Below are 27,881 nucleotides of genomic sequence, written 5' to 3'. Positions count from 1 at the left end.
ACACACACACACACACACAATGGAGTATTACATGGCAATGAGAAAGAATGAAATATGGCTATTTGTAGCAAAGTGGATGGACCTCGAGGGTGTCATGCTAAGCAAAATTAGTCAGGTGGAGGACAGGTACCATATGTTTACACTCACAGGTCTAACAGAAGAAACCTAATGGAGGACCATAGGGAGGGGAAAGGGGGAAGAGAGTTGGGGAGAGAGAGGGACACAAAACCTGAGAGACTATTGAATACTTAAAAGGAACCGAGGGTTGAGGAGGGGCGGCGGAGGGGGGAAAAGAGGTGGTGGTAATGGAGGAGAGCACTTGTGGGCAAGAGCACTGGGTGTTGTATGGAAACCAATTTGACAATAAACTATTTAAAAAATAATTAAAAAATAAATTAATAAATTAAAAAAATTGAGGCCCCAGAGAGCAAGAGGAACAGTGGAAAGGGACCCAATAAGGCTGATAATCAGAGAGGAAGTGGAATGATGATGAGAGTGAGGGTCCAGCATGTGTTTTCAAGGCCATTGTCACTTTTGTGTTTTTCCAGCTTGGGCTCCAAACCATCTAATAGTATACCTTCTTGTACCTTGATACTCAATAACTCAAGTGATCAGAGCCTTGCTTTCTGGTTGGCAAAGAGAAAGGACCCTGCTTCTTGAGCAGGGAAGTGGGATGCTCTGGACAGTCTTTCTGTGGAAGCCAGTCTTGTTTTCTTTACTTAGTGTTTCCACAACTTCTATGTATACCTGCTCAGTCTCTTGGTCTTTTGACATGTTACACTCTGCAGAATAGTTGATAATAATCACATGTTTATTAGCATGTATTTCACGTTTGAAGACTTGTCAAGCTATTTTAACCAATTTATTGTGGGTAAGATGACTTGTTCTCAACAGGACATACCCATCCATGGTTGAGCATTGCTGTAAACTCTCAGTTCCCTCTGTGAGGTAATCCAGACACAATTATTACTTTATTTTGAAAAGTTTTTCTCCAATGGCAGGATGCCAGTACTATTCCTTGTCTCTGTGTTTGGATCGTCACATCTGTGGAGGAGAGTGTTGCAGCGGAAGCAACAGGACACATTCAGGGCTCAATGGAAGGCCACATGTGGGAGCTGCAAGACCTCTCAGTCATCTGGAGAACATTATTAACAAGGCGGAAGAGCAAAACTCTTATCAGAGGTTTCCACCTTTTCTTGAAGGTAGTGATAGTCACTTCATTTTTTTCCCGAGTTTAAAAAGGTTTTTTTTCTAGGGTGCTTGGGTGGCTGACTTGGTTAAGCGTCTGACTTTGGCTCAGGTCATGATCTTGCAGTTCGTGGGTTCAAGCCTCATATCAGACTCTGTGTCTCCCTCTCTCTCTAACCCTCCCCTGCTCGTGCTGTCTCTCTCTGTCTCTCTAAAATTTAAAAAAAATAATAAGATTATTTCAGAATATTCCCATTGGATTTTTTAATTGGTTTTATCCCTGGGGTTTTCTTTTTGCTTTTTAGCCAACAAGAAGTAATGATAATAGGACTACCATCTACTTAGTGGAGAGCTTTAAATATATTATTTTAGTCGGTTCTCAAAATAATCCTTATATGATGATGTTATGAAGTGGTATTATCCTCATTTTACAGAGTAACAAGCTCAGGCTCGCAGAACTTGCAGCCTCACAGAAAAGTATCTTTCCTCAGGGTCTCAAAGTACTTTCGTAAGCAGTATAGTTATACTTCAGATTTGTACTTTCTCATTCCAAAACTCCTGTCTTCTGACTGAAAAGCTTCCACCAATGTGATAGAAATGCCGCAGACAGCCGTAGGTTGGCAGCTCTGTGGGGCCCATTTTCTAGGAGTGTATGTAGAGGTGTCCTAGCGCCATCTAGTGGAATGTCTCCAGCTGGTGTGCAGAGGACCAAGTCTACAATAGACAGAAAATGGACTGTTGAGTAGGTGTAACTGACCTAAATACCTTTTTTCTAAAAGGTAAACGAAATATAAATTTAATCTCCTTTTTAAAATACATGGCTTAATTCTATGAAACTGTTATTAGTATTACTTACGTTTTTACTTTAACCTTCTCTTATATTGATGGGCATTGTTCATTGAGAAAATAGTATTGATTGAGTTCACGATTTTGTAATTTCGTTCAAACTCTTCCCCAAAGGATTCCCCACTACTGTTGATGATGGAGATGTATGAACTGTGTATGTTCTTCAAGAATTACAAGGAAGCTGAAGTTAAACTTCTGGAGTTCCGAAAGAGCTTCGAGACTGTAAGTTGGAATCATACTGCTCTTTGTGGCTGATCTGAAATTGGGTAGCACGGCCCATAGCTCTTAGTAGAGAACATGGCAGCAGGTGAATGGCTGGTGCGTGGCATAATTCATACTCACTCATTTGTACTATTCCAGGACAGGAGTCACAGTGGCCTTGTTTACAGCACCTAAGTTGCCAGGCATGACAGAGAGTTTTCATCTAATGTGCTAATTCTAATCACTGTCCCGAGCTGCAGCCAAGCTCAATGGGAAAGGGAATAACAGGATCTGCTAAAGCTGCTTGAGAGGAGTGTGCTAGTGCGGGGGCCACACCCTAAGAGAACTTCCAGCAGCACTGAGCCTGAAGGGTGTTTAATACTGCTTTCTTTGCCACGGCAGAAAACAGTGGCCTTTTTCGTCCAGAGTGCTCGTGGTCCCTGTCCAGATGATGCTGAGCCTTGTTGTCAATTTCAGGCTTTATCGATTGAATACTTGTTTCAGGCCTGTTTATCATGTCAAGCGAATTAACCCTCTGGAAGAAAAGAGGAAGTTATAAGGAAGGAAAGAGATGTACCTTAGTTCTCTAACCCAAAAAGAACTCTATGATACAAGAGACAAAACGATATACTGATTGTACTCAACAGATACATCACACCGTAACCAGTATAGGCTTTTGCTCTCAATCAATAACTATATGAAGATTGAAAAGTTAAATTATTTGAAAATATTGAAAAACTTATTGAAATATGCCTGAGGTTGCAAAATTACAATGAATAGGAACATTAATTTCAAGTCTAGCATTCTCCATGTCTGGCATGTCTGGTACTCTACCAGATATCTTTTCTTTCTTTTTTTTTTTGTGACCTTTTTTTTATTGTAGCAGAATACACATCCCACTTACCATTTTCACCACTAACTGTACAGTTAGGGTATTAAGTACATTCCCATTGTTGCACAACCATCATCACCATCCGTCCTCATCACACTTTTCATGTTGTAAAACTGAAATTCTGTACTCAGTAGACAATAACTCCCCATTCTCCTTATCCCCAGCCTCGGGCAACCATGGCTCTACTTTCTATATAAATGATTTGATTACTTTAAGTGCCTCATGTAAGTTGAATCATACAGTATATGTCTTTTCGTGACTGGTTTATTTCCCTTAGCATGACATTCTCACGGTTCACCCGTGTAGTAGCATATTGCAGAATTTTGTTCCTTTTAAATGCTGAATAAAATTCCATGTATCGTATATACCACATTTTCCTTCTCCATTCATCTACCCATGAATATTTGGGTGGCTTCTACATTTTCACTATGCTGCTTCGAACATAGTATACAAATAGTTCTTCGAGACCTTGCTTTCAATTCTTTTGGGAATCCTCCCAAATGTAGAATTTCTGGACAATATGGTAACTCAATTTTTAATATTTTGAGGCATTGTCATACTGTTTTCCATAGCAGCTGTACTATTTTACATCGCCATGACAGTGCACAAGGGTTCCAGTTTCTCCACATCCTTCCTTTTCAATGCTTGTTAGCTGTTTCGTTTTGAGTAAGCTCGACACTCCATGTGGAGATCAATAGCTGCATGCTCTACCAACTCAGGCAGGCTGGCACCCCCTCGTTTTCTGGCTTTTTTGATAGTAGTCCTCCAAATGGGTGTGAGGTGGTATCTCATTGTAGTTTTGATGTGCATTTCCCTAATGATTAATGATGTTGAGCATCTTTTCATGCTTATTGGCTGTATATGACCTTTGGAAAAATGTCTAAGTCCTTGGCCCATTTTTGAATTGGGTTGTTTATTTTTGAGTTTTAGGAATTCTGTATATACTTGAGATATTAATCCCATATTAGATATATGATTTGCAAATATTTTCTCCCATTCTTTGGGTTGCCTTTTTACTGTTGATAGTATCTTTCGTTAAGTTTTCTTGAAGTTCAATTTGCCTAATTTTCCCCTTGTTACTTGTGCCTTTTGTGTCCTCTCCAAGAAATTATTGCCAAATCTAGAGTTGTGTAGCTTTTGCTCTGTGTTTTCTTCTAAGAGTTTTTGTTGTGTTTAGGTCTCATATTTAGGTCCTTTAGCCCATTTTGAGTTAGTTCTTATATAAGGATCCAACTTCATTCTTTGCATGTAGATATCAGTTTTCCCAGCACCATTTGTGGAAAACCCTGTCCTTTCCTCATGGAATAGCCTTGGCACCCTGTCAAAGTCATTAGACTTAGGGTGTATTTCCGGGCCTTCTGGGACATTGGTCTTTATGTCTTTCTCTCTCTCTCTGCCAGTAGCACACTGTTTTGATTTTTACAGCTTTGTCTTAAGTTTTGAAGTCACAGAATGAGTTCTCCAGTTTTGTTCTTTTTCAAGATTATGTTGGCTATTGATGGTCTCCTAAAATTCATATGATTTTAGGATGGGTTTTTCTATTTCTGTCAAAGCACATCATTGGGATTTTAATAGGGATTGCGTTGAATCCAAAGAAAACTTTGGATAGTATAGATGTTTTAACAATATTAAGGCTTCCAACCCATGAGCATGGCATGTGTTTCCATTTATTTATGTCTTTAAGGGTCGGCCATAGCTCAAGCGGTTACTTAGCGTCTGGTTCATATTTATGTCTTTAATTTCAGCAGTGTCTTGTAGTTTTCATTATACAAGGGTTTTACCTCATTGGTTAGGTTAATTCCTAAGTAACTTATCCTTTTTGATGCTTTTGGAAATGAGGTTGTTTCTATAATTTCCTTTCTGGGTTGTTCATTGTTTGTGTATAAAAGTGTTGCCTTTGTATCCTGCTACTCTGCTAAATTCCTTTATTCCAAGTTTTGTGTGTGCATGTGTGGAGTTGTTAGGGTTTTCTACACATAAAATCATATCTTCTGAAGAGATCATTTTATTTCTTCTTTTCCAATTTGGTGCATTTTTTTCCACTTGCCTAAAGGTTGTGGCTGGAACCTTCAGTCAGTACTCGGTGGAACAGAAGTGATGAAAACAGACATCCTTGTCTTCTTTCTCATCTTAGAAGAATGGTTCAATCTTCCATCATTGAGTAAAATGTTCACTGTGGGTTTGTCACATATGGCTTTTATTGCATGGGGTAATTTCTTTCTATCCCTAGTTTGTTCAGTTGTTTATTTTTTTAACCTTGAAATAGCATTGAATTTTGCAAGTACTTTTTTTTTTTTTTACATCAATTGAAATGGTAGTGTGGGTCTGTTTGTTTTTTCCTACCTTCTGTTGATGTACATTGATTGGTTTTTTGTATGTTGAACCATCCTTGCATCCCAGGAATAAATCCTGTTGGGTAATGGTGAATAATCCTTTTATATGCTGCTGAGTATAGTTCGCCAGTATTTTTTTGAGCATTTTTACATTGGTGTTCATAAGGGATAGTGGTCTGTAGTTTTCTTACAGTGTCTTCATCTGTCTTTAGTAACAACATTATGCTGGTTTCATAAAATGAGTTGGGAAGTGTTCCTTCTGCTTCTGTTTTTTAGGAAAGTTTGCAAAATATTGGTGGTAGTTCTTTAAATGTTCTTAGACCTCACCAGTGAAGCCATCATGTTGAGGGCTTTTATTTGTGGGGAAATTTTTGATTTTTGAGTCTATCTCCTTACTAGTTAAAAGTTTATTCATGTTATCTATTTCTTTCTGCTTTAGTCTTACTGGGCTTTGCATTTCTTTTTGGCATGCATTTGTACATAGTACTCTCTTATAATTCGGTGGGGTTTTTAAAATTATTTACTTTGAGGGTGCGTGGGTGGCTCAGTCATTAAGCATCGGACATTGGTTCACGTCATCATCTCACAGTTGGTGAGTTCGAGCCCCATTTGAGAAGTAAATAATCCTTTTTATCTGTAGAATGGGTAATAATGACCCCACGTTCATTTCTGATTTTAGTAATTTGAGACCTCTCTCTATAAATGTTGTTTAATTTTGATGACTAAACCACAATTTTATTTTTTCAGTTTTCCATTTGAATCTGACTTCTCACTTTATCCCATTGTGGCAGAGAAGATACTTTGTATGATCCCTGCCTTTTGAAATCTCTTGAAACTTGTGGCTTAGTGTATGGTCTGTCCTGGAAAATATTTCATGTGCACTTGAGAAGAATGTGTTTTCTATTGTTCTTAGGTAGAACGTTCTGCCTATGTCTGTTCTATCTATTCTGTTAATTGTGTCAAGTCCTCTATTTTTTCTGTCTGGTTATTCTATCTATTATATTGAAGCCTCCAACTATTATTAGTTCTTGCTTCAGTTCCATCAGCTTTTTCTTCATATTTTTGATAATCTGTCATTAAGTATTTAAATATTTATAATTGTTATATTTTCTTGCTGTTGTAAACCTTTTATTAGTGTCTAATCTCCTCTATCTCTTGTAACCTTTTTTGATTAAACATTTATTTCGTCTGATATTAGTATAGCCACCTCCACTCTTTTTTGGTTACTGTTTGCATGGAATACCTTTTAACATCCTTCCAATTTCAACCCGTTTATGTCTTTGGATATCAAGTGAGTCTCTTGTAGACAGAGTAGTTAGATCATACGTTTTTGTTTATTCTGATCTGTCTTTTAATTGGAGAGCTTAGTAATCTATTTACATTTGAAATAATTACTGACAGGAAGAACTTAACTTCTGCTGTTGTGCTTTTGGTTTTCTTTATGCTCTGTAGCATTTTTGTTTCTCATTTCCTGCATTACTGTTTTCTTTTGTATTTAGTTGATTTTTTTTTTTGGTGAAATGTTTAAATTTCTTCCTGATTTCATTTTGTGCCTATCCTGTCGCTATGAAATGGCTTTGTGGTTACCCTGAATTTGTATCAGCTTCACTTTGATAACATACAAAAGTACTACTCTGCAGCTCCAACCTCACCCCTTAGCTGTTGATGTCACCAAAAGACATCTTTTTAGATTATATGCCCCAAGACAATTCCTTTCAGAGCATTAGTCTCTTAAGAAGAAAACAAGATTTGGAGTTATGAACCAAAGTTACAGTAATACGAGCTTTTATACTAATAATTATTCTTTTTTCTTTAAATGCATTAGTCTTTTGTATAGAAAACAAAAACTCATTGCTACAGTAATAGTGGCTTTTATAATTGCATAATAAAAGTTTATTGAGTTCTTTATTTCTCTATATGGCTGTGAGGTACTGCCTAGTGTCCTTTCATTTACCTTACAGGACTCCCTTGAGTATCTCTCATAGGGCCAGTCTAGTAGTCAAAGACTCCCTCAACTTTTGTTCCCTGGGCATTGCCGGAGTCCAGCTCCTGCAGGTCCAGGGGTCCCCCGAAGGATGACGGTGTAGTCCAAAGAGAAAGTGGGAGAGCCTTGCGTTCGTTCTGATCCCCAGACAAGCACTCCTGCCCATCTGGCAGGTGTCTCCATCTTGTCTGGTTCTCAAGGTTTATTTATGGCAAAAGGTACAAGGACAAGAAAGGGCAGTAAATGATTTCCAATGGATAAGTTTTACAATTTTAGCCACAGGCACTCAAGGTGTCATAGGTATTTTCACAAAACCTCAGGTCTAGCCTCAAGGAAACAACCTTTAACCAAGAGGCAAACAGCATTCTTTAGTAAAGGTAAGTTTTTTATGAGTAAGGGTCATTAGGCTGTTATCACTCTAAGAGGAAGTTCCCAGAAAGACAAGTTCTCAGGAGATCTGCTTGCTCTCATAGTCCCAAAGATGATAGATACATTTTATGCAGCAGTGACTATCACAAAGGCATTCAGGCCCAGAAGGTATTCAGTTATCTGTATTGCTTAGGGGAAAGTTATGTGTTGCATTAGGGTGTATCTAGTTTACTTATCTTTTCCCTGACCAGGTGCGGTCACGTCTCAGGGACAGGGCGGGGGGACAGCCAGCTCCTGACTGACTCTAATTAGCAAAACATTCTGAGGTTTGGTGCTCAAGCAGAAATGAAAGTTTCAAGAGGGTAGATTTTGGGAGCTATCTGGGGGCAAGAGACCGTGCAAACTTTCCATACCCTTACCAGGAATTTTCACTCTACTGGTGAGTTCACATAGCTCCCAACAGGGCATGTCTTAATTTCCCCCTCACTTTTGAAGGATAGTTTTGCTGGATATAGGATTCTTGGTGACAGTTGTTTTCTATGAGCACTTTAAATATATCAGCCTACGGGATGCCTGGATAGCTCAGTTGCTTAAGTGTCTGACCGTTCGGGTCAGGTCATGATCTCAAGGTTCATGGGATCAAGCCCCCCTCAGGCTCTGCCTTGACAGTATGGAGCCTGCTTGGGATTTTCTCTCTCCCTCCTTCTCTGCCCCTGTCCCTTTCTCTCTCTCTCTCAAAATAAATAAATAAACTTAAAAAAAACAAGAAAACAAAAAAAAAAGGAACACCCATTAAAAAACAAATATATATATATGTACATGTATATATATATATATCTGTATCTCACCTCACTGTCTTCTGGCCTCCACAGTTTCTGATGAGAACCATGCAGATAATCTTCTTGAGGATCCCTTATATGTAATAAGTCCCTTCACTCATGTTACTTCCAAGATTCTTTGTTGTTGTTGTTGTTCATCGCCTTAAGAAAGTTTAATAATAATGTGTCTCATTATGGTCTCTTTCAGTTCACCTTGCTTAGAGTTTGTTGAGTTTCCTGGATATTTATATTCATGTCTTTCCTCAAGTTTGGGACGTTTTCAGCTATTACGTCTTCATATATTCTCTCTACATCTTGCTCTTGTCTTCTGGGGCTCACGTGATGCTTACACTGGTCCACTTGATGCCGTCCCATATGTCTCTTAGGCTGTTTACTTTTTTCAATCTTTCTCTTCCTCAAACTTGATAATTTCTATTGTCTTGCCTTTAAGTTTGCTGATTCTTTCTTCTGCCTGTTCACATCTGCCTTTGAATCCATGTAGTGAATTTGTTATTTTACTTTTCAGCACCAGAATTTCTTTGTTTCCTTTAAGGTTTTCTTTCTTGGTATTTCCATTTTGTTCACACATCATTTTCTTGATTTTCTTCACATCTTCCTCAGTTAAAACAGTTGTTTTAAAATCTTTGGTGTATCTGCCATTAGGTCTATTTTAGGGACAGTTTATATCAATTTTTTTAGGGGGGCCTACTCTCCTGCTTATGCGTAGCCTCTATTATACTCTGTTGAACTCTTGACATGTAAATCTAATCGTGTGGTAACCCTGGAAGTCAGATTCCTCCCTTTCCCCAGGATTGCTACTCTTTGTTACTGTTTTTGTTTATTATTTTTGGGGTTTTGGTGGCCAAAAGCAATTTCTGTGCCAAGAATCAGCACGAAGAGTAAACCTAAGGTCTTCTCAGGTCTTTTTCAGCCTTTCCCTACACATACACAGTCACTTTCTAATTTTCCTCATATATGCAGTTGTTTTTATAAGTCCCAGGCTTTAACGTCTGGCTATCAAAAGGGAAAAAAACAAAAATTGAAGGGAGTGGGGAGGGAAAGGGTGCTAGCCCTTTAAATCTCCTGGAAGTGAGAAGAGGAGGTGGGGGCCTGGGTGAGGTGAAACAATGACCACCCACCTCCTTGTCTACTCCTCTGTGTTTGGAAGCAGCACCAACTTTGGATATTTGGAGGACAGGGCCCTTCTTGCCTCTGCAACTGCTGCAAGCTGTGTACAGCCTGCTCCAGGAACACTGCGTGCACAGCTGCCTCCCTGTGGCTTGGGGCTGGGGAGTCGGGGGCTGCTACGGTGCTGAGGACTAAAAGTGATCAAGATGATCAGCAAGTTGTCTGTCATTAGGCCTTCCTCTGGAAGCCTTCAACATACTGCAGAGTTCTAAAATAATTGTATCGAACAGATTTTGCCAGTGCAGTTACTGTCTAGGTGAGGAGAGAGATCCTTGTGCTTTCTGCTCCTTCCCTCCACCCCACCTTTTCAAAAGGAATTTATTTTTTAGTGTAATTTTAGTTCATCATAAAATAGGAAGTTTCAGAGATTTTCCATATACCCCCCACCCACACATGTTTATAGACTGTCCCATTATCAACATCACTCACCAGCATGGTCCATTTGTTACCAAGGATGAACCTATACGACACATCATAACATCCCAAATCTATTTTTTACCTTGGGGTTTACTCTTAGTGTTGTACATTCTTCGGGTATACAGTTGGAGAAATGTGTAGTGATATGTATGTGTTATAGTATCCTACAAAGAAGTCTTATTGCCCTAAAAAATCTTCTCTTCTCTACCTATTCATCCCCCCACCCCCAGCCCCAGGCAACCACTGATCTTTTTGCTATCTTCATAGTTTTGCCTTTCTCAGAACGCGGTATAATTGGGATTATATAGAATGTAGGCTTTTAGGATTGGCTTCAATTCACTTAGTAATATGCGTTTAAGTTTCCTTCCTGCCTTTTCATGGCTTAATAGCTCTTTTTTTTTTTTTAAGCGCTAAATAATAACTACATTGTCTGGATATACCACAGTCTATATATTCATTCACCAACTAAAGGGAACCTTGATTGCTTCCCATTTTTGGCCATTATGAAAAGAGGTAGTCTAAACATCTGTGTGTAGGTTTCTGTGTGGATGTAAATTTTCAACTCCTTTGGGTAAATACCAAGGAGCATAATTGCTGGATTAGATGGTAAAGGTATGTTTAGTTTTGTAAGAAACCATCAAACTTTCTTCCTAAGTGGCTGTATCATTTGCATTCCCACCAGCAACGTATGATGGTTCTTGTGAATCCACATCCCTGCCAGCCTTTGGTGTTGTCAGTGTTCCATATTCTGGCCATTCTAATAGGTCTGTTGTGATTTGTCATTGTTTTAATTTGCATTTCCCGGATATATGTTGCAAAGCATCTTTTCATATGTTTATTTTCCATTTATATATCTTCTTTGGTGAAGTATCTGTTAAAGTTTTCAGACTTTTTTTTTTTTTTAAGTAAACTCTATGTCCAAATGGGGCTCAAACTCACAACCCCAAGATCAAGAGTTGCATGCATGGGGCTCCTGGGTGGCTCAGTCAGTTAAGCGTCCAACTTCGGCTCCGGTCATGATCTCACAGTTCCTAGGTTCAAACCCCGTGTTGGGCTCTGCGCTGACAGCTCAGAGCCTGAAGCCTGTCTTTGGATTTTGTCTGTCTGTCTGTCTGTCTGTCTGTCTGTCTCTCTCTCTCTCTCTCTCACCCTCCCCTGCTTACGCTGTTTCTCAAAAATAAAAAATTAAAAAAAAAATTGCATGCTCTATCTACTGATCCAGCCAAGTGCCCCCAGCCCATTGTTAATAGGGTTGTTTTTTTTGTTGTTTAGTTTTAAGAGTTCTTTGTATGTTTGGGTAACATCCCATTATCAGATGTGTCTTTTGCCAGTAGTCTTGCAGTCTGTGGCTAGTCTTCTGATGCCCTGGACGTTGTGTTTTGTAGAGGAGGAGTTTTTTATTTTAATGAAGTCAATCTGGTCAATTTTTTTTTTATGGATTATAATCCAAGGTCATCTAAATTTTCTCTTGTATTATCTTTTAGGAGTTTTATAGTTTTTCACTTTATATCTAGGTCCTCCCAGGTGGTTCTTATTCTTGCTTGACTGCTCCAGCTTCCTGTGAAAGGGGCAGTGCTCCTGTTCTATCCATGCCTCAGCCCTTAGCTTGCGTATATTATTTCTTTTGACCAGTTCCATCACCTGCCTGCTGTAGACTCTCTTCTTAACAGCAGCAGGAGCAGGTAAACAAGTCAATAAACACTAAGAACTAATGCCCTAATTCAAGCTAACGTAGCCTGCTAGTCGGGATCATCTTCCTTTTACTGTTGTTAGCATTTGATTGTAATGACCTAAGTCTAGGCTTCTTAATTGAAACCCTTTTCTAATGATAATGTAAACTACATGCAAAGTGGTAGAACAAGTTGGGCAATGTTAAATCTTTCTAAGAGGTCTTGATACAGGAACTTCAGATCTTCTGGACTCAAGGGCAGGCCTAGATCACTCTCAAAAGCTGTTAAGTGAAACAATGTCAGGTTAATTTCACAGCAACTCACAGCATATTAGTTTGGCTGTCACTGACTTGGGGGTATTTGCATCAGTTCACTCATCGTCAGCATTCAGTTTTAGGTCTCTTGTCCATCTTTGACTTTGACACACACAGCTCTCGACAACAGGACATCTCACAGAATATCTGCAAAGCTGCTAAGGAGGGCTTATTTTTGCCACTACTCTGAGGCATACTTCCTTTTCCCGTCATATGGAAAGGACCTGAATAAGTGTCCCCCTTTGTGATAAGAAATGACTTTTGATAGTAACTTGGCTTTCTTAGATGTTTCCAAATTTGGAGGTTTTGATTTGCTGTGAAGTCACCTTTTCTGCCCCCTTTTATTTTCATAGGTTGAAACAACAGCCACAAGGGTCCATGCTACCATCCCTGCTGAATGGCTGAAGGAGCAGGTGTGTTTTCTTTTGAAGCTAATGCTGCAGCAGTGTGGGACCCAGTATGAACTGGGAAAGCTTTTAGAGCTATTTGTTGGAATAGAACATCTCTTCTGTGATGGTAAGATAGTCCTTAAACTAAAGTTGTTGTTACGAAATTAGTTTTCTTTCCTTCTTTCTTTCTTTCTTTTTTTTAAGTTTATTTCTTTTGAGAGAGAGTGAGAGAGAGCGAGAATTCCAAGCAGGCTCCATGTAGAGTCCCGTGTGGGGCTTTGACCCACGAACCACGAGATCATGAAGGAGCCAAAATCAAGAGTCAGACACTTAACTGACTGAGCTACCCAGGCGCCCTAAAATTAGCTTTCTTAATCTTGAAAATATTTTATTTTTTATTTATTTTATTTATTTTTGAGAGAGAGACAGCATGAACAGGGGAGGGTCAGAGAGAGAAGGGGACACAGAAGCCGACCAAAGACAGGCTCGAGGCTCTGACCTAGCTGTCAGCACAGAGCCCAATGCAGGGCTCGAACCCATGAACCATGAGATATCATGACCTGAGCTGAAGTCGGACGCTTAACCAAGCCACCCAGGTGCCCCAGTCTTGAAAATACTTTAGAAGGGCATTCAGGAAAATGCATGTGATATATAACATTACATTTACAGTCCATAAATGAGGTATGAAGAGGTTGCAGGAATCTTCAGTCATGGTGAAAGCATTCAGAACATAGCACAACAGGATATAACCTAAATACACAGCTGTCTGCTCCTTCTGAGTGCTTGTCAGCTACGTTCCCCTGGGCTAGTCTGCACCCTGTCACTGTCATTCTTTTTGTCTGACAAGTAACCTTAACATGTCATCATGGCTCAGGGTCACAAACTCTGCTTCAAGAATGTCTAATTCATTTTGAAGGTTTCAGAGACAAATTAAGCTTATTTTTTTGCAGATTCCCCAGACATTGGTAGTCTCTGAGGTTGTTGCAAATTGAGTGAACCCAATTATTACCTTACTGTCTTTTCTATTTGTTTGATAATTTCACGTTTTTGTTGAATGATAATGTTGTTTTATACTAGATTCTGACGTGTTCACTACTAGGGTTATTTTATCACGTTTAAACTCACAGATACCTGGAGTGCCCAGATCCACACCGAGCACTGACAGAATGCTGGGCTCAGGGCCTGGATTGTAGGCTGTAAGGGCTGATGACTGGAAATAGAGAGGGGTGTTTCCAAAATGCAGCGTATGTCAGATGTTACTCTGTACACTAAATAGTAGATCCTTTTTACATATGGGTGTTTTTATTGATCCGTAGTAATACTAATTTTTTCAGAAATGAATTTTCTGTTTTCTTGCCAGAATTACTCTATCCTTGAGAAATTATAAGGATTGTCTATTGTTAACCGTCATTATGCTTTGACTTATATAAACATTTTCTATTTTTATAGAACATTTATGTTCTGTGTATGTATAACATGTATGTGCCTAGAGAAAAGTAATTATGTTTTTTAAGTTTATTTTTGAGAAAAAGAGCGAGTGTGAGTGGGGGAGCAGAGAGGGAGAGAGAGAAAAGGAGAGAGAGAATCCCAAGCAGGCTTCACACTGTCAGCACAGAGCCCTACACGGGGCTCAAACTCATGAACTGTGAGATCATGACCTGAGCTGAAATCAAGAGTCGAACGCTTAACTGACTAAGCCACCCAGATGCCCCCTAGAAATTGTTCTTATAAAAAACCTATGTTTTATATGAAGAAGAAAAACCCAGCATCCCCACACTGGTGGTCATTGTGCAGTGTATCTGACTGTCCCCAGAACCACCCGAATCAGACCGCAGCCCGGCAGATGGCCCCTCCTTTATGGGAGGGCACACATCAGCTCTACGCAGACTGTGGGGACAGGAGCAGACCCAGCTGCATAGGTTGTGGGCAGAGAATCCCAAATGCCACTGAGGACAAGGACTTCCCAGGGATGTGAAGAAGAGCTCGGCTGGGTCTCCCTGGGTTAAGCGGTCGTGCGAAGGAGAAAGTGACTCTCCGTTCTGAATACAGTGTGCTGCGTTAAGAGGCTTGGCTGCTGGTCAGCTGCAGTTTCCACTGTCTTAATCCACATGATGCCTGTACCAAATGAGCAAGTGAGCAATCATAAAAACAGATTTGTTCAAGGTAGGAGAAGAATCCAGAAAGAGATGGGATTAGCCTGCATGACTGTTCAGATCTTCCCAAGGTTGACTGAGCTGCTGCTACAGAGCAGGCCACTGGCCTCTGCCCTGTGTGTAAAGCCAGATGTGTAGATGGAGTCCCTGTGCAAATCTTCAGTGGTTCCTACTATGTAGGAGATGACTTATGGCTTCGTCTGCTAGCCAACCAGAATAGAAAAATCGGTTTGTCTTTCCTTTAACCACATAGTTGTGTTAAACATACATGCTTTCTCCCTGGTATTTACTGTGGAAAGACTATGGCAGCATTTTATTCATTAAATGTTTATATCCTTTTCTCTTTGGCACAGGTCCAGATGTGAAGAAGCTCTGTGTCCTCAGCCAAATTTTGAAGGATACATCCATAGCCATTAATCCTGTAGTTATTAGCAGCTACAGCCTTGAGAATTTCCAGCATGAATGCACATCTATTTTGGAAAAACTGGAGACAGAGGGACAGTTTGCTTTGGCCAGGAGGGTAGCAGAATTAGCTGAGCTACCTGTGGACAACTTGGTTATCAAAGAGGTATCATTAGTCTCTTTAGTTATTTAAAATCTTAGCCTTTTGAACCAGCATTAAACAGAATCAAATGACATATATGATTTATAGAAGAGGCTTTTTTACTTTTGATATGCATGTTACTTTCAGAAATGGATGAGCCTAGGATGCCGATTAGCAAAGAATGTGTGCTTTTAAATTCAGGTTAGCTTACAGGATATGCTGCACCTGTTGTGCTTTGAATAGAATCAAATCACGGTGGCTTCATCTTGAACCCCCCTTCAATTAGATAAATTTAGAATTGCTTTTCATACTTTAACCTTCCAGATAAAATATTCAGGATCATCTGTAGCCAAGTCTCATGTTCTTTGACTTGATGTGGTTTTGACAAGTCTGGCATTCTTGGGAGCATTCACATTTATGACACTTCTGTATCTAGGAAAAACTAAAAACCGCTTTGTTAAATTTCACAGATAACACAGGAAATGCAGACCTTAAAACACATTGACCAGTGGTCCCTGAAACAGGCAAGAATTGGCTTCTGGAAGAAATGTCACGAGAATTTTAAGAGAAATTGCATTTCAAGCAAAGTGGCCTCTTCCTTTTTCTCAGCCCAGGCCCCTGCGGCCGGAGTGTACCCAGCCGAGGGGGGACTGAGCAGCCTCCAGGAGCGCCGCCTGCTGCTGACGCTGGCAGCACACTGGCTCGCCCAGGAGGACCGGGTGCCCGTGGACGAGCTGGAGGAGCTGGAGAAGCAGATCTGGCTCTGCCGCATCACCCAGCGCACCCTCAGGGAAAACCAAGAGGAAACAGAGCCCAGGTTTTCTCAACAGATCTCAACTAGTGGGGAACTTTCCTTCGACAGCGTGGCGAGTGAGTTTTCACTCTCCATGTTGGCTGCTCTGAACACATCAAAATACTTAGAATTTAATGGCCTTCCATCCAGAGAGACTTGTGAGAACACACTGGGTCGGAGGGAGCAGGAATCACTGAACTTTCTGATCGGGCGCCTACTGGACGATGGCTGTGTGCATGAAGCAAGTAGAGTATGTCGATATTTTCATTTCTATAACCGGGATGTCGCCTTGGTATTGCACTGCAGAGCGCTGGCTTCAGGGGAAGCTAGTGTGGAAGATCTGCACCCAGAGATCCAGGCTGTCCTGCAAAGTGCTGAGCTGCTGGAGGACGAAGAACCTGGCCTCCCACGAAGGAGAGCCCCGAGCAGTAAGTGAAAGATCAGATCTCCCTGAGTCCTAAGTGGAGCTGTTGGCGCCCTTTCCCAGAAAGAAAGGGTCCCTTTTGGCATAGTAGTTACACAAGTTAAGGGTAATCCATAAACTAGGTGATTAACTAGTCAGTGAAATCAAAACACTTGTGTCTTATAACTAGCTGTTTATCAAAGTTAGAGGGAATCTTTCCGACTTACTGCTTGTTCACTGAAATTTACTCCATACCAATAAGCATGTTCCTAATTCTACACTGATAGTATATAGACCTATGCTGATTTTTGTGTTAATCTTGTATCCTGTGCCCTTGCTAAACTTGCTCATCCTAGTGGTTTTCTTGTAGATTCCTTGGAATTTTCTACAAACAATATTGTCTGTGAATAGAGATGGTTTTCTTTCTTCCTCTCCAATGTGAAAGCCTATTCTTTCTTTTTCCTGTTTTATTGCACTGGCCAGGACGTCCAGTATGGTATGGGATGGGAATGGTAAGAGTGGACATACTTGCCTTGTTACTGATTTTAGGGAGAAAGCATTAAGTCTTTTTATTTTTAATTCAAGTATAATTAACATACAGTGTTACATAGGGTCAGGTGTACAATATGATTCAACAGTTCTATACATTATTCAGAGCTCATCACAATAAATGTACTCCTAATCCTCTTTACTTGTTTCACCCATCTCCCCCCCCAACCTCTGGTAACTACCAGTTTGTTCTACAGGATTGTTGGTTTTTTTTTTTTCTATTTTTTTTAAGTTTACTTACTTATTTTGAGAAAGTACAAATTGGGGAAGGTCAAAGAGAGAGGGAGAGAGAGAGAATCCAAGCAGGTTTTGCACTGTCAGCACAGAGCCCGATGTAGGGCTCAAACCCACCAACTGTGAGATCATGATCTGAGATGAAATCAAGAGTTGGACACTTAACTGACTGAAATACCCAAGTGCCCCTGTTCTCTATAGTTAAGACTCTATTTTTTTGTTTCCTTTTCTCTTTATTCTTTTCTTAAATTCCACATATGAGTGAAATTATATAGTATTTCTTTTTGTGACTTATTTCACTTAGCATTATACCCTCTAGATCCATTCATATTGTTGTAAATGGCAAGATTTTGTTCCTTTTTTATGAGTAATATTCCATTGTGTATATATACCTCATCTTTATCCATTCATCTGTGAATGGATGCTTGGCTTGGTTCTGTGTCTTGGCTATTGTAAATAATGCTTCTATAAACATAGGGTCATATATCTTTTTAAATTAGTGGTTTTGTATTACTTGGGTAAATATTCAGTAGTGGAATTAATTGATCATATGGTAGTTCTATTTTTAATTTTTTGAGGAACCTCCATGCTGTCTTCCACCGTGGCTGCACCAGCTGGCATTCCCACCAGGAGTGCGCTAGGGTTCTTTTTCCTGACCAACACTTGATATTTCTTGTGGTTTTTTATTTTAGCCATTCTGACAGGTGTAAAGTGATATCTCATTGTGGTTTTGATTTGAATTTCCCTGGTGATGAGGGATGTTGAGCATCTTTTCATGTGTCTGTTGGCGATCTTTATGTCTTTGGAAAAATGTCTATTCAGGTCATATATTTTTAGTTGGATTATTTGTGGGGGTTCCTTGGTGTTAAGTTGTTCTTTATATATTCTTTATATATTTTGGAGATTAACCCCTTATGGGATATTTCATTTGCAAATATCTTCTCCCTTTCAGTAGGCTGTCTTTTGTTTTGTTGATGGTTTCCTTTGCTGTAAAAGCGTTTTATTCTGCTGTAAGTCTCAGTAGTTTAATTTTGCTGTTTCCCCCTGGCCTGAGGAGACACATGTTGAAAAATGTTTCTACAGCTGATGTCAGAGAGATTACTGCCTATGTTTTGTTCCAGGAGTTTTATGGCTTCAGATGTGACATTTAGGTCGTTAGTCCATTTTGAATTTATTTTTGTGTATGCTTTCTCTCTGAAAATAAACATTTTTAAAAATGAGGTCAAAAATATACACTGACAGGAAAAAATGTACAACAATGTAACTTTATTTTTGTAAAATAGAAATGGTGTGCATGTGCCCATACAAACCCACCCACAGAAAATAATGTATACCAAGTAAGTAAGAGACATTATTCTGGCGAATTTGGTAGGTGTGGTATTGAATGGATAAATGACTTTGACGTTTTACTTTATGCACTTGTGTACTGTGATTCGTTACATTAAGCATATAATACTTCTGCTTACGATACTACACGTTAAAAAATATGCCTTAAAAAGAAAAAAGTAAATAGCCACTCAGACCATGTTCTCCCTGCTTAAAACTCTCCACTGGGGTCGCGGGGGCAGGTGTGGCAGAACAAGCTTGCTCTGCCCGCTCTCACCGCTGAACTCCGCGTAAGGCCTGGCAGGCAGCAGGGAGTACTGAATGACTCGAAGTATGATTCCCCTCCTTAGTAACCTCCAGCCTGAATGGGATGCTGCCTGAAACCCAAAACTAAGCACTAAGCCTGGCAGAGAGCGCACACGCTCCAGGAGGAGCCCTGTAGCGTGGGCGCAAGGAGCCGGAGACGGAACTCCTAACGTCCTCTCTCTCCTCTCAGCTCCTCAGCACCCCTTGGCTGGTGGGTCAGTCGGTTAAGCATCTGACTTTGGCTCAGGTCATGATCTGACGGTTCATGGGTTCAAGCCCCGCATCAAGCTCTGTGCTTGGAGCCTGCTGCCGATTCTGTGTCTCCCCCCACCCCCTGCCCCACCCCTGATCACACTGTCTCTCTCTGTCTCTCAAAAATAAGTAAATGTTAAAAAAAAAATAGAATGAACGAATAAACCAGAGTCTCAGAACATACTATTCAAAATGTCCAGGATGCAACTCAAAATTAATTTAGCATTTAGGTTTATGTATTTCACCAAATGTAGGTAGTTTTTGGACCTTATGTTTTCAGATATTTTTCCAGCACTCTCCTCATAGTTCTGTCCTTCTGGAACTCCAGTGACACAAATCAGACCTTTGTTACTGTCTTACAAGTCCCTGCGGCTTTATTCAATTTTTTCTTTCTTTTTTTTCCTCTTTGTTGTTCAGCTTGTGTAATTTCTTTTTTCTTTTTTTCAGATTGGATAATTTCCGCTCATTTTCAATTTCACTTATTCTTCCCTCTGGCACTTGCATGCTGCTGTTGAGTTTATTTCTGCGATTTTAAATTTTCTATTATTTTTCACTTCCAGAATTTGTATTTTATTCTTTATATCGTGTTTCTTTGAGACTCTGTTTTTCTGTTTGTCTCAAGAACATTTATAATTGCTGTTGAAACAATTTGTATCATAGCTGCTTTGAAAGATAGTTTCTTCAACAAATGGTAATTCCAACATTCATGTCACTTTAGTACTGGGTGTATTTTTGTGTATTTAGAAAGCAGGGGAGGGGCAGAGAGGGAGAGAGAGAGAAACCCTCGCAGGCTCTGCACTGTTAGTGTAGAGCCCATCGCGGGCCCCGACCCCATAACTGCAAGATCATGACCTAAGCCCAAATCAAGAGGTGGACGTGCAACTGATTGAGCCACCCAGGCGCCCCTGGACCTCATGCTTCTTAGAGGCTGCAGAGCATTCTCTATGAATACATTATTAAACAATGCTGTATCGATACACACCTAAATTATAATTTTACTTAAGACTATTACTTAATAGTACTTTATCGATACATACTTAAATTCTTCAGTTTTGTTTTTGCTGTCAGGAACACTGTGATCTAATTCTCTCTTCTACTTTTTTTTCCCTAATAGAAACCCTTCCTCAAATTAAGACCATTTTCTTCTATTTTTGGCTAAAGAGGGTTCTTTTTTTTTAATCAGGAATGGATTTTAATTCTTAATCTTGCCTTCAGGCCTCTATCTGGATGACCCTTGGTTTTTGTCATTTCTGATTTGGAAACATCCTTCGGAGTCTATAGAAGATTGACCCGGGGAGAGGGAGGCCGGCGGCAGGGGCTGGGGGCAGCCTTGTGGATGCAGGGTCATGAAGACTGTACCTAAGGCAGTGACCCGGGAGATGTTTTAGGGACACAGTGAGCTAGACCTAGACTAGGATATAAGAGGAAATTGTGTGTAGGGGGGTGCATGGAGGAGGGTTTAGCAGACATCTTTGGTAATGATCTAGAGTGTTCATGGAGTGGCTTGGAGTCTTCTGTAGCCTCTGAGGCCTTTGAAGTATCCTGGCCTGGGATTTTCTGGAAGAAGGCAATGAAACAAGTTTAAGTGGGGTGTGGGCCCAGTCACAAGGGGTCCCAGACCCAGGGGGAGTCATGGAGGTGCAACGGGAGGAAGGTGTGAGCAGAGAGATTGTGCCATAGGGGCTGGGAGAGGCCTTCACTTGCCAGCTTAAAGCCCGCCCCCCTCCACCTGTATCTGCTTCCAGCTTCAAGTTTGGATAGTCAGTCTTTTGTGATGCTGCCCCCCAGCGATGAAGTAGTGACTAATCTGGAAACTCTGACGAGCAAATGCCTCCATGGGAAGAACTACTGCCGACAGGTCCTGTGCCTGTATGAACTTGCCAAGGTACGTGCCCAAGGGTGGGGCCTCCAGGCAGCTTGAGGGAGGGAGACAGGAAGATGGAGATAGGCTTTAGACGCTGCCAGGCTGCCCCTTCACGGGATAACCATGACCTGAGAGCAGATGGCTCCTCAGGATGTTGGCCCGTGTAAATCCATCCCTGGGAATACCAGCAATGCCAGGCCAAGTGCCAGGCCCTTGAAGTCGTGGCTGTGCCCCAGCCAACCAGCAGCAAAGGCAAGAAATTTCACTTTTCTGGGCTCCTGGTTCTCCATCTATAAATGACTTGACCATCAAGGCCCCTTCTAGCCCTAATATCTTATTTAGCTTCAGGATTGTTTGGAGATCTCCATATGGGGGAGAGCCCAAAATAAGTTATAAAATAAAATGGGATGTGATGGCTGTAAAGACAGGAACCAGAGCAACCAGGAATTGTCTGTGGCCTTGTGCTGATTGAGGGGCAAAAATAACAGACTCGAAGAAGTAGAAGGACACAAGAGAAATAATGGCAGGCACAGCAGCCCTTTGGAGAGGCTTTCTTTAGCGATTGAGGGTTTTGCTGGTGCTGTGGGAACAGTTGGGGGAGTGCTTTTGCCTTTTATTCAACTTTCTTACATTTCATAACATTTGAAAAGCTCAGTGTTGCACAAGAGGTGAGTCACCTGATGGCTTCTAAGGCAAGCCTCTCTTTCTCTTGCTTGGATTCAGCTCAGTGGTGAAGAGAAAGAAAGGGCTAGAAAACAGTGCTTCCTTCTTCTAAGGTTTCTGCTCAGGGTGAGGGATCTGTAAGTGGAGTCTGTTCACATGGGATTTCAGAAAGGGCTGCCTTTTGCTAGTTAGTTTCCTGGCTCCTAATAGTAGCTTTGACCAGCTTTGCCTTCCTTTCAGGAGCTGGGCTGCTCCTACACAGATGTGGCCGCTCAGGACGGTGAGGCCGTGCTCCGGGCCATCTTGGCCTCTCAGCAGCCCGACCGATGCAAGCGGGCCCAGGCTTTCATCAGCACCCAGGGCCTCGAGCCAGACACGGTGGCTGAACTTGTGGCCGAAGAGGTGACCCGGGAGCTGCTGACCCCGTCGGAGGGAACAGGTGCCCTGCATCCCCCCACCCCCACTACCACCCCCTAACCCCCCTCCCCCTGCCACCATCAGACTGCATTCCCACGTTGTCAGCATTAGGGATCTGGATGTCACGTTCATGTGCATCCTGCATGCTGCCCTCTGAGGCCGCCAGGCTGCACGCATCAGGGGAGAGAACACACTGCATAGATTTTGTTATCGTTGCTTTTCATTTATTATTCTGTGGTTATGCTTAGAGTAGCTGTGCCTTTCTCTGAGTTAATAAACTCCTCCTGACCTGTAAGATGACCGCGGGCCAAGTTATCTGAGCTCCGCAAAGCAGACAGCTGCACTGGGAGCTCCTTCCGTATCTCTGGGCCGAGTGGGCCTCCTGGCGTGGGGCTCTTACCTTTCTCTCAATTCTCAAGGTTAAAAGCAGCCCCTTTCTCACTGTCTTTCTATACAGGACATAAGCAGATGTTCACCCCAGCTGAGGAAAGCCAGACATTTCTTCAGCTGACCACTCTGTGTCAGGACCGCACGTTGGCAGGCATGAAGCTGTTGGACAGGATTTCCTCCGTGCCCCATGGGGAGTTGTCTTGCAGTAAGTTCTTGGCCACTTTCTTACTTGTTTGGGCATGAGCTGTTCTCCAAGAAGTCTCCTGGAGTTAGTCTTTCCGAAACTCAACTTGAATCCTTGTTCCTGTTCTGGACCCCTTCCCCTCCAGCATGGTTTATAAGTTCTTGGTGGAGAGCCATCAGTCCATTGAAGAAAACTCAGAAAAAAATATATGGAAACACAGCCCAAAATGTAAAATCACACAAGAAGGGAACCTCATAACATTGGGAGTAACATTTACCTTACGTTACTCTCACATTGCCCTGCAAAGTGGATATTACAGTCCCCACTTGAGAAGGAAACTGAAGCTGAGAGAAGTTGCTCTGCAGCTGTTACAGGCCGGCAGTGATTGGACCCAGTCCATGTGATTGAAAGCGTGCTCGCTCCCCACGGTACCTCGTTCATTCTAGGCATTCAGCAGTGTGTCCCTCTCATCTTTCTCGATGGAAGTCTGTAGGCAGTTTTTTATAAATGGCATTATCCTGGCTGTGCTGTTTATAATTTATGAACATGCTGTCATTGGCATCTTTCCATGGCCGTATTCTTCTATATCATTTTCATTGGTTACATGGTACTTTCATGTAATTAAAAAATTTTATACCACCTTTTGGGACCTTTAGATTGTTTCAACTTTCTGTATTAAACAGTGTGACAAGCATCCTTACCGGCATGTTTATATGCACATCCGTGATTATTTCCCTAAGATAAATTCCTGATTCAAGAGTAGGCCTATTTTTAAAGCTTTATATGTCTGTTACCAAACTTCTCCAAAGCTGGGGAAGGCAAGGATCTCAGGGGATTGGCAGGGAGTCTTCCCCAGCCAGGCTGTCTGTACAGGCCCCTCCACCCTACTGCTGGGGCTCGCATTCCTTTCTCACCCGACTGCTTCGCCTGCCCAGCCACGGAGCTGCTGGTCCTGGCGCATCACTGCTTCACGCTGACGTGCCACATGGAGGGCATCGGCCGAGTCCTGCAGGCTGCCCGGCTGCTTACAGACAAGCACCTGGCCCCCAGTGAAGAGTACGGGCTGATGGTGAGTCACCCCTGACCCCCGCTCTCCATTCCGAGGACACCTTTGAGAGAACAGATGGGCCGAGGGCCGGTTCAGAGCTGACGTGGGATCAGGGAGTTTGCCCAACCTGCTCCAGGTTGTCCTACCCCCTTGCCGGGGCAGTTCATTTATCAAGAGGGCTGAAACAGTTCTGTTTCCCCCCAAAACAAGGTTCAGTGTTGTCTCTGAATTGAAATGAGCTGACAGCTCACACCTCCTGTGCCTCCCCAAACTCCCCAGGCTCGAAACTGACCCATGTGGGTGAGCAAGCCACGGGCCCTGTGAGGAGGCGCGGTGGGAAGAGGAGGCCCGCCCGCCCGCCATGTCACATCAGCGCTTACGTTTATAGACCACTGAGGAGGAGACAGCCAGTGGTGGTCCAATGAGGAGCCTTTCTGAATCCTCCAGAGGCCCCGTAGGGTACATGGGAAGGGAGGGAGGGAGCTAAGAATGGCAGCCTTGCCATTAGCCCTTCTGCCCCCTGGAGGTTGGCAGCTGAAAGCAACCGAAATGACTAGGGCAGTGGCCGTCTGACACTGATTCAAGCTGCCCTCCCTCACCCTCTCCAGGTGCGCCTGCTCACTGGCATTGGAAGGTACAATGAGATGACCTACATATTTGATCTGCTGCATAAAAAGCACTACTTTGAAGTGCTGATGAGGAAGAAGTTGGATCCGGTAGGTGAACAGTATTTTGAGCTCCAGGACGGCATATACTGTTGACTTTACAGTTGACTTCTCAGGAATAATCCCAGTCATGGTGGCCTCCTGAGAACAGAGGGAAGGAATTAACTCCCTGGGACACACACCGTAGCCAGTAGCTTAAAGTTACGGAGTTCAGACTAGGTAGAGATTATGCCTACAGATGTAAGAAAACAAGTCTGTGCACTTTCTGTCAGCCTGTCACCTGCCTATGCTGCCTGAATGCTGGCTCTGGGGGAGCAAAAACCCTTCCTGGGAGCCATGCAAACGTGGATTAACCAGCTCAGAACGCTGTGTCTGATGGCTTAGAGCGGAGAGTTTTCAAGGGACCATGAGAATGCATGTTGCCCAGAGCCACTAGAAGTGAACGGCGAGGCCTGGGCCTGGAAGACTGAGGGCAGCTTACGGTGATGACCAGGAAGGACCTGTCAGGCCTCTAGGCTCTAGGCGTTTCTCTGTCTTCAGCCTGCCATGTGACCGGGTGTGCCACTTACAGAGCCTCTGTTCCCAAGTTACTCATTTGGCTGATTGATTGCTTCAGCCTTATTCACTTCTGAAGATTTAAAAACCAAGGCACATTTTTGACTTCTGGGAACTTCAGCTCAGCCAATCAGGACTAAGAGACAAAGCAGAAAAACTCTTCCCGGTGCTGGGCTAGTTTCAGGACAGACCAGTCCAACTGTCAGGAGAGGAGCGCGTCCTGGGCCTAGGTACACCTGCAGGATACCCCAGAGGGTTTTGTTGTTTTTTTTAAATAGTTTGAGGCGTTTTTGTTTCTGCATGTAAATATTCTTTTAATAACTTTTTTCCTGATTACAAAAGTAATGCATATTCAGTGTAAAGGCACTTGGAAAACAAGGAAGCCCAGAAAAAAAGTCCTCTGTGGACCACTGGGAGACGGCCACTGCTAATAGTCTGGCGCAGGCCCTTTCTCTGCGCACACACCCAGAAACATATATACATACATAGTCACATATTTTTAGCAAAACTTCTATCATGCTGTGTAGATATGAAATAGCCTGCGTTTCTCAATAAGGATGTCATGAATATTTCCCAAACCAGCATTGGCTTTAATGGCTACATGGTATTCTTATTCCTTATTCTGGACATTTGGATTCTTTCTAATTGTTTGCTATTAAATATCTGCATTACATCCATCTCAGCATTTTTCTCTGCTTATTTAAGGAATAGACTCCTAAAAATGAAATTGTTAGAGTAATGCATGTGTGCATGTCTTTGAGGGTTCTCCCTTCTGACATGCTTTACCAAAGTTCACATTTGCACCAGCAGAGGATGTGCCTGTTTTCTTAACTTAGGGTAGCATAAACTTTTGTATTCATTTTTGCTTATATTTTCCTTTTTTTGGGGAGTTTTCAAGGAGCTTTCATAACCAAGGGACTCAGCCACTCATGCCCCCTCGCAGTCACTGATTGACCTTGGTACTCCCCTCTCTCCCTGGGCAGAGCGGTACCCTGAAGACGGCCCTGCTGGACTACATCAAACGCTGCCGCCCCGGCGACAGTGAGAAGCACAACATGATCGCCCTGTGCTTCAGCATGTGCCGCGAGATCGGGGAGAACCACGAGGCGGCTGCCTGCATCCAACTGAAACTGATTGAGTCTCAGCCCTGGGGTGAGCAGAGGTCACAGCAGCGCCCCCAGGCCAGTGCTAGGACCCAGCAAAGGTTTCGGGACTAAGACCTCGAGAGCTCAGATTAATACCTGCTTCAGCTGCTAACGGCCACTCAGTGAGGCCCCAGCTGGGCAGACGAGATGGAAGGGGATTTGGAAGGCATCTGCCCGTCTTGTAGTTCGTGCACCCAGGGTGACATCTGTCCGGAAGCAGTGTGTACGCCAAGGCCGGGTGGGCCGGCCTTGATGCTTCTGAGAACTAGATGAACCCTACTCCAGAGTGGGCGCTTCAGAGCCTTTAGCTGCGAGAGACATGCCTGCCCCCCCCCCCCCCCCCCGGAATGTGAGCGGGGCTGGGTCTTGTCCAGCCCACTGTCACTGAGTGGGATGGGAGCAGCCAGTCTTGGGAGTCAGACACACCCCAAAATTTCCCCTTCTCTCCTGCAGAGGACCGCCTCAAGGACGGTCACCACCTGAAGCAGCTGCTGCTGAAAGCCCTGACCCTGATGCTGGATGCAGCAGAGAGTTATGCCAAGGTAACAGTGGAGTCTTATTCCAGAACAGCCTTAGGGCTTGGTGTCTGCAGTAGGAACAATCTGATCTTCTCCTGGGCTCTTCAAGTGAAGGGTGACGCAGCCGTGGGCCACCTGGGGGCAGAAGGGTTGAGTTCAGTTGCTGGAAGGTTCACGGGGGACGTGCACAGTCTTTCTTCCTGCATCTTCATCTGTCCTTGTCCCTCAGGACTCCTGTGTGCGACAGGCCCTGCACTGTCACCGGCTCACCAAGTTGATAACGCTGCAGATTCACTTTCTGAACACTGGCCAGAACACAATGCTCATCAACCTGGGCCGCCACAGGCTGATGGACTGTATCACTGCTCTACCTCGGTTCTACCAGGTAAGCAAGGAAGGAAATTGAGCCAGCTTTCCTGCTGTCCCTCTCCAAGGGCCCATGGGTTGAATCACTTGCCTAAAATGTCAGGGCTAGAGACAGAATCAGGACAATTCTACGCTTTTACCTTTGGGTGTCTGATATAGCAAATTGCTTTTCATGGCAGGATTTGTTACATACTGCGCAGTAGAGGTTGGAGGCTGCTGCTGGGCCAGCAGAAAGGCAGACACCCTTTGGAGAAACATTCCTGCTGAGGGGCTGAGTATCTCTTAGCCCCAGTGTTTCTAGGATGGTGTCCCAGGGTTAGCACACGGAATCAGGGCTGCTGGGAGGCTGGCTTTAGCACTTGAATGAGAAATGGTTACCAAGGAATCCAGCCCCTTCCCTGTCCCTTACACAGTTGAGTTAGTGGGAAAAATACCGTTTCTCAGCAGTTTTATTCATTCAGTGTGAGGATTAAAAACACCACAGGAAGATGTTTGGGGTTTAAGGGAAGAGAAATGTCAAATGAACACCAAACTTCTCCCCAATGCTAGTACAGAGAGTCTTTTAGCATATTGGTGATGGTCACATTCACTGAGTGTACAGTATCAAGTTGTTTTCTAGAACACCTTGCCTTCAATTTTACATCAAACAGGGTCTAATGGGATCCTTCTTCCCCTCCATCCTTTTATAAGGCTTCTATTGTGGCCGAGGCCTATGACTTCGTTCCTGATTGGGCTGAAATTCTGTACCAACAAGTGATTCTTAAAGGAGACTTTAATTACTTAGAAGAATTTAAGCAGCAAAGATTATTAAGATCTAGTATATTTGAAGAGATTTCAAAAAAGTAAGTATTAAAATGACTCTGCTTTGAGATAAGGCATGGGTTAAGAATTTTATGG

The 27,881-nt window shown here is 42.7% G+C and overlaps 1 protein-coding gene across 3 annotated transcripts in view; it reads left to right on the top strand.

The window, feature by feature from the left end:
- SPG11 (SPG11 vesicle trafficking associated, spatacsin) overlaps nucleotides 1-27,881 on the top strand; it is an 84,147-nt gene that overhangs the window by 55,100 nt on the left and 1,166 nt on the right. For all 3 annotated transcript variants that reach the window (XM_029951353.1, XM_029951351.1, XM_029951354.1), the window contains 14 exons: nucleotides 1,002-1,202; nucleotides 2,149-2,256; nucleotides 12,574-12,736; nucleotides 15,116-15,330; nucleotides 15,777-16,527; nucleotides 20,915-21,054; nucleotides 21,937-22,135; nucleotides 22,571-22,708; nucleotides 23,623-23,756; nucleotides 24,344-24,451; nucleotides 25,939-26,107; nucleotides 26,554-26,642; nucleotides 26,848-27,003; nucleotides 27,675-27,826. In XM_029951353.1, coding sequence (XP_029807213.1) covers nucleotides 1,002-1,202; nucleotides 2,149-2,256; nucleotides 12,574-12,736; nucleotides 15,116-15,330; nucleotides 15,777-16,527; nucleotides 20,915-21,054; nucleotides 21,937-22,135; nucleotides 22,571-22,708; nucleotides 23,623-23,756; nucleotides 24,344-24,451; nucleotides 25,939-26,107; nucleotides 26,554-26,642; nucleotides 26,848-27,003; nucleotides 27,675-27,826 — 2,723 coding nt within the window. The remainder of the gene's footprint in view (nucleotides 1-1,001; nucleotides 1,203-2,148; nucleotides 2,257-12,573; nucleotides 12,737-15,115; nucleotides 15,331-15,776; nucleotides 16,528-20,914; nucleotides 21,055-21,936; nucleotides 22,136-22,570; nucleotides 22,709-23,622; nucleotides 23,757-24,343; nucleotides 24,452-25,938; nucleotides 26,108-26,553; nucleotides 26,643-26,847; nucleotides 27,004-27,674; nucleotides 27,827-27,881) is intronic.

This window comes from Suricata suricatta, chromosome 9 (assembly GCF_006229205.1).
Source record: "Suricata suricatta isolate VVHF042 chromosome 9, meerkat_22Aug2017_6uvM2_HiC, whole genome shotgun sequence".
Classification (NCBI taxonomy): Eukaryota; Metazoa; Chordata; class Mammalia; order Carnivora; family Herpestidae; genus Suricata; species Suricata suricatta.
The sequence above is the reverse complement of the archived record's forward strand: the minus strand, read 5'-3'. Positions and strand labels throughout refer to the sequence as shown.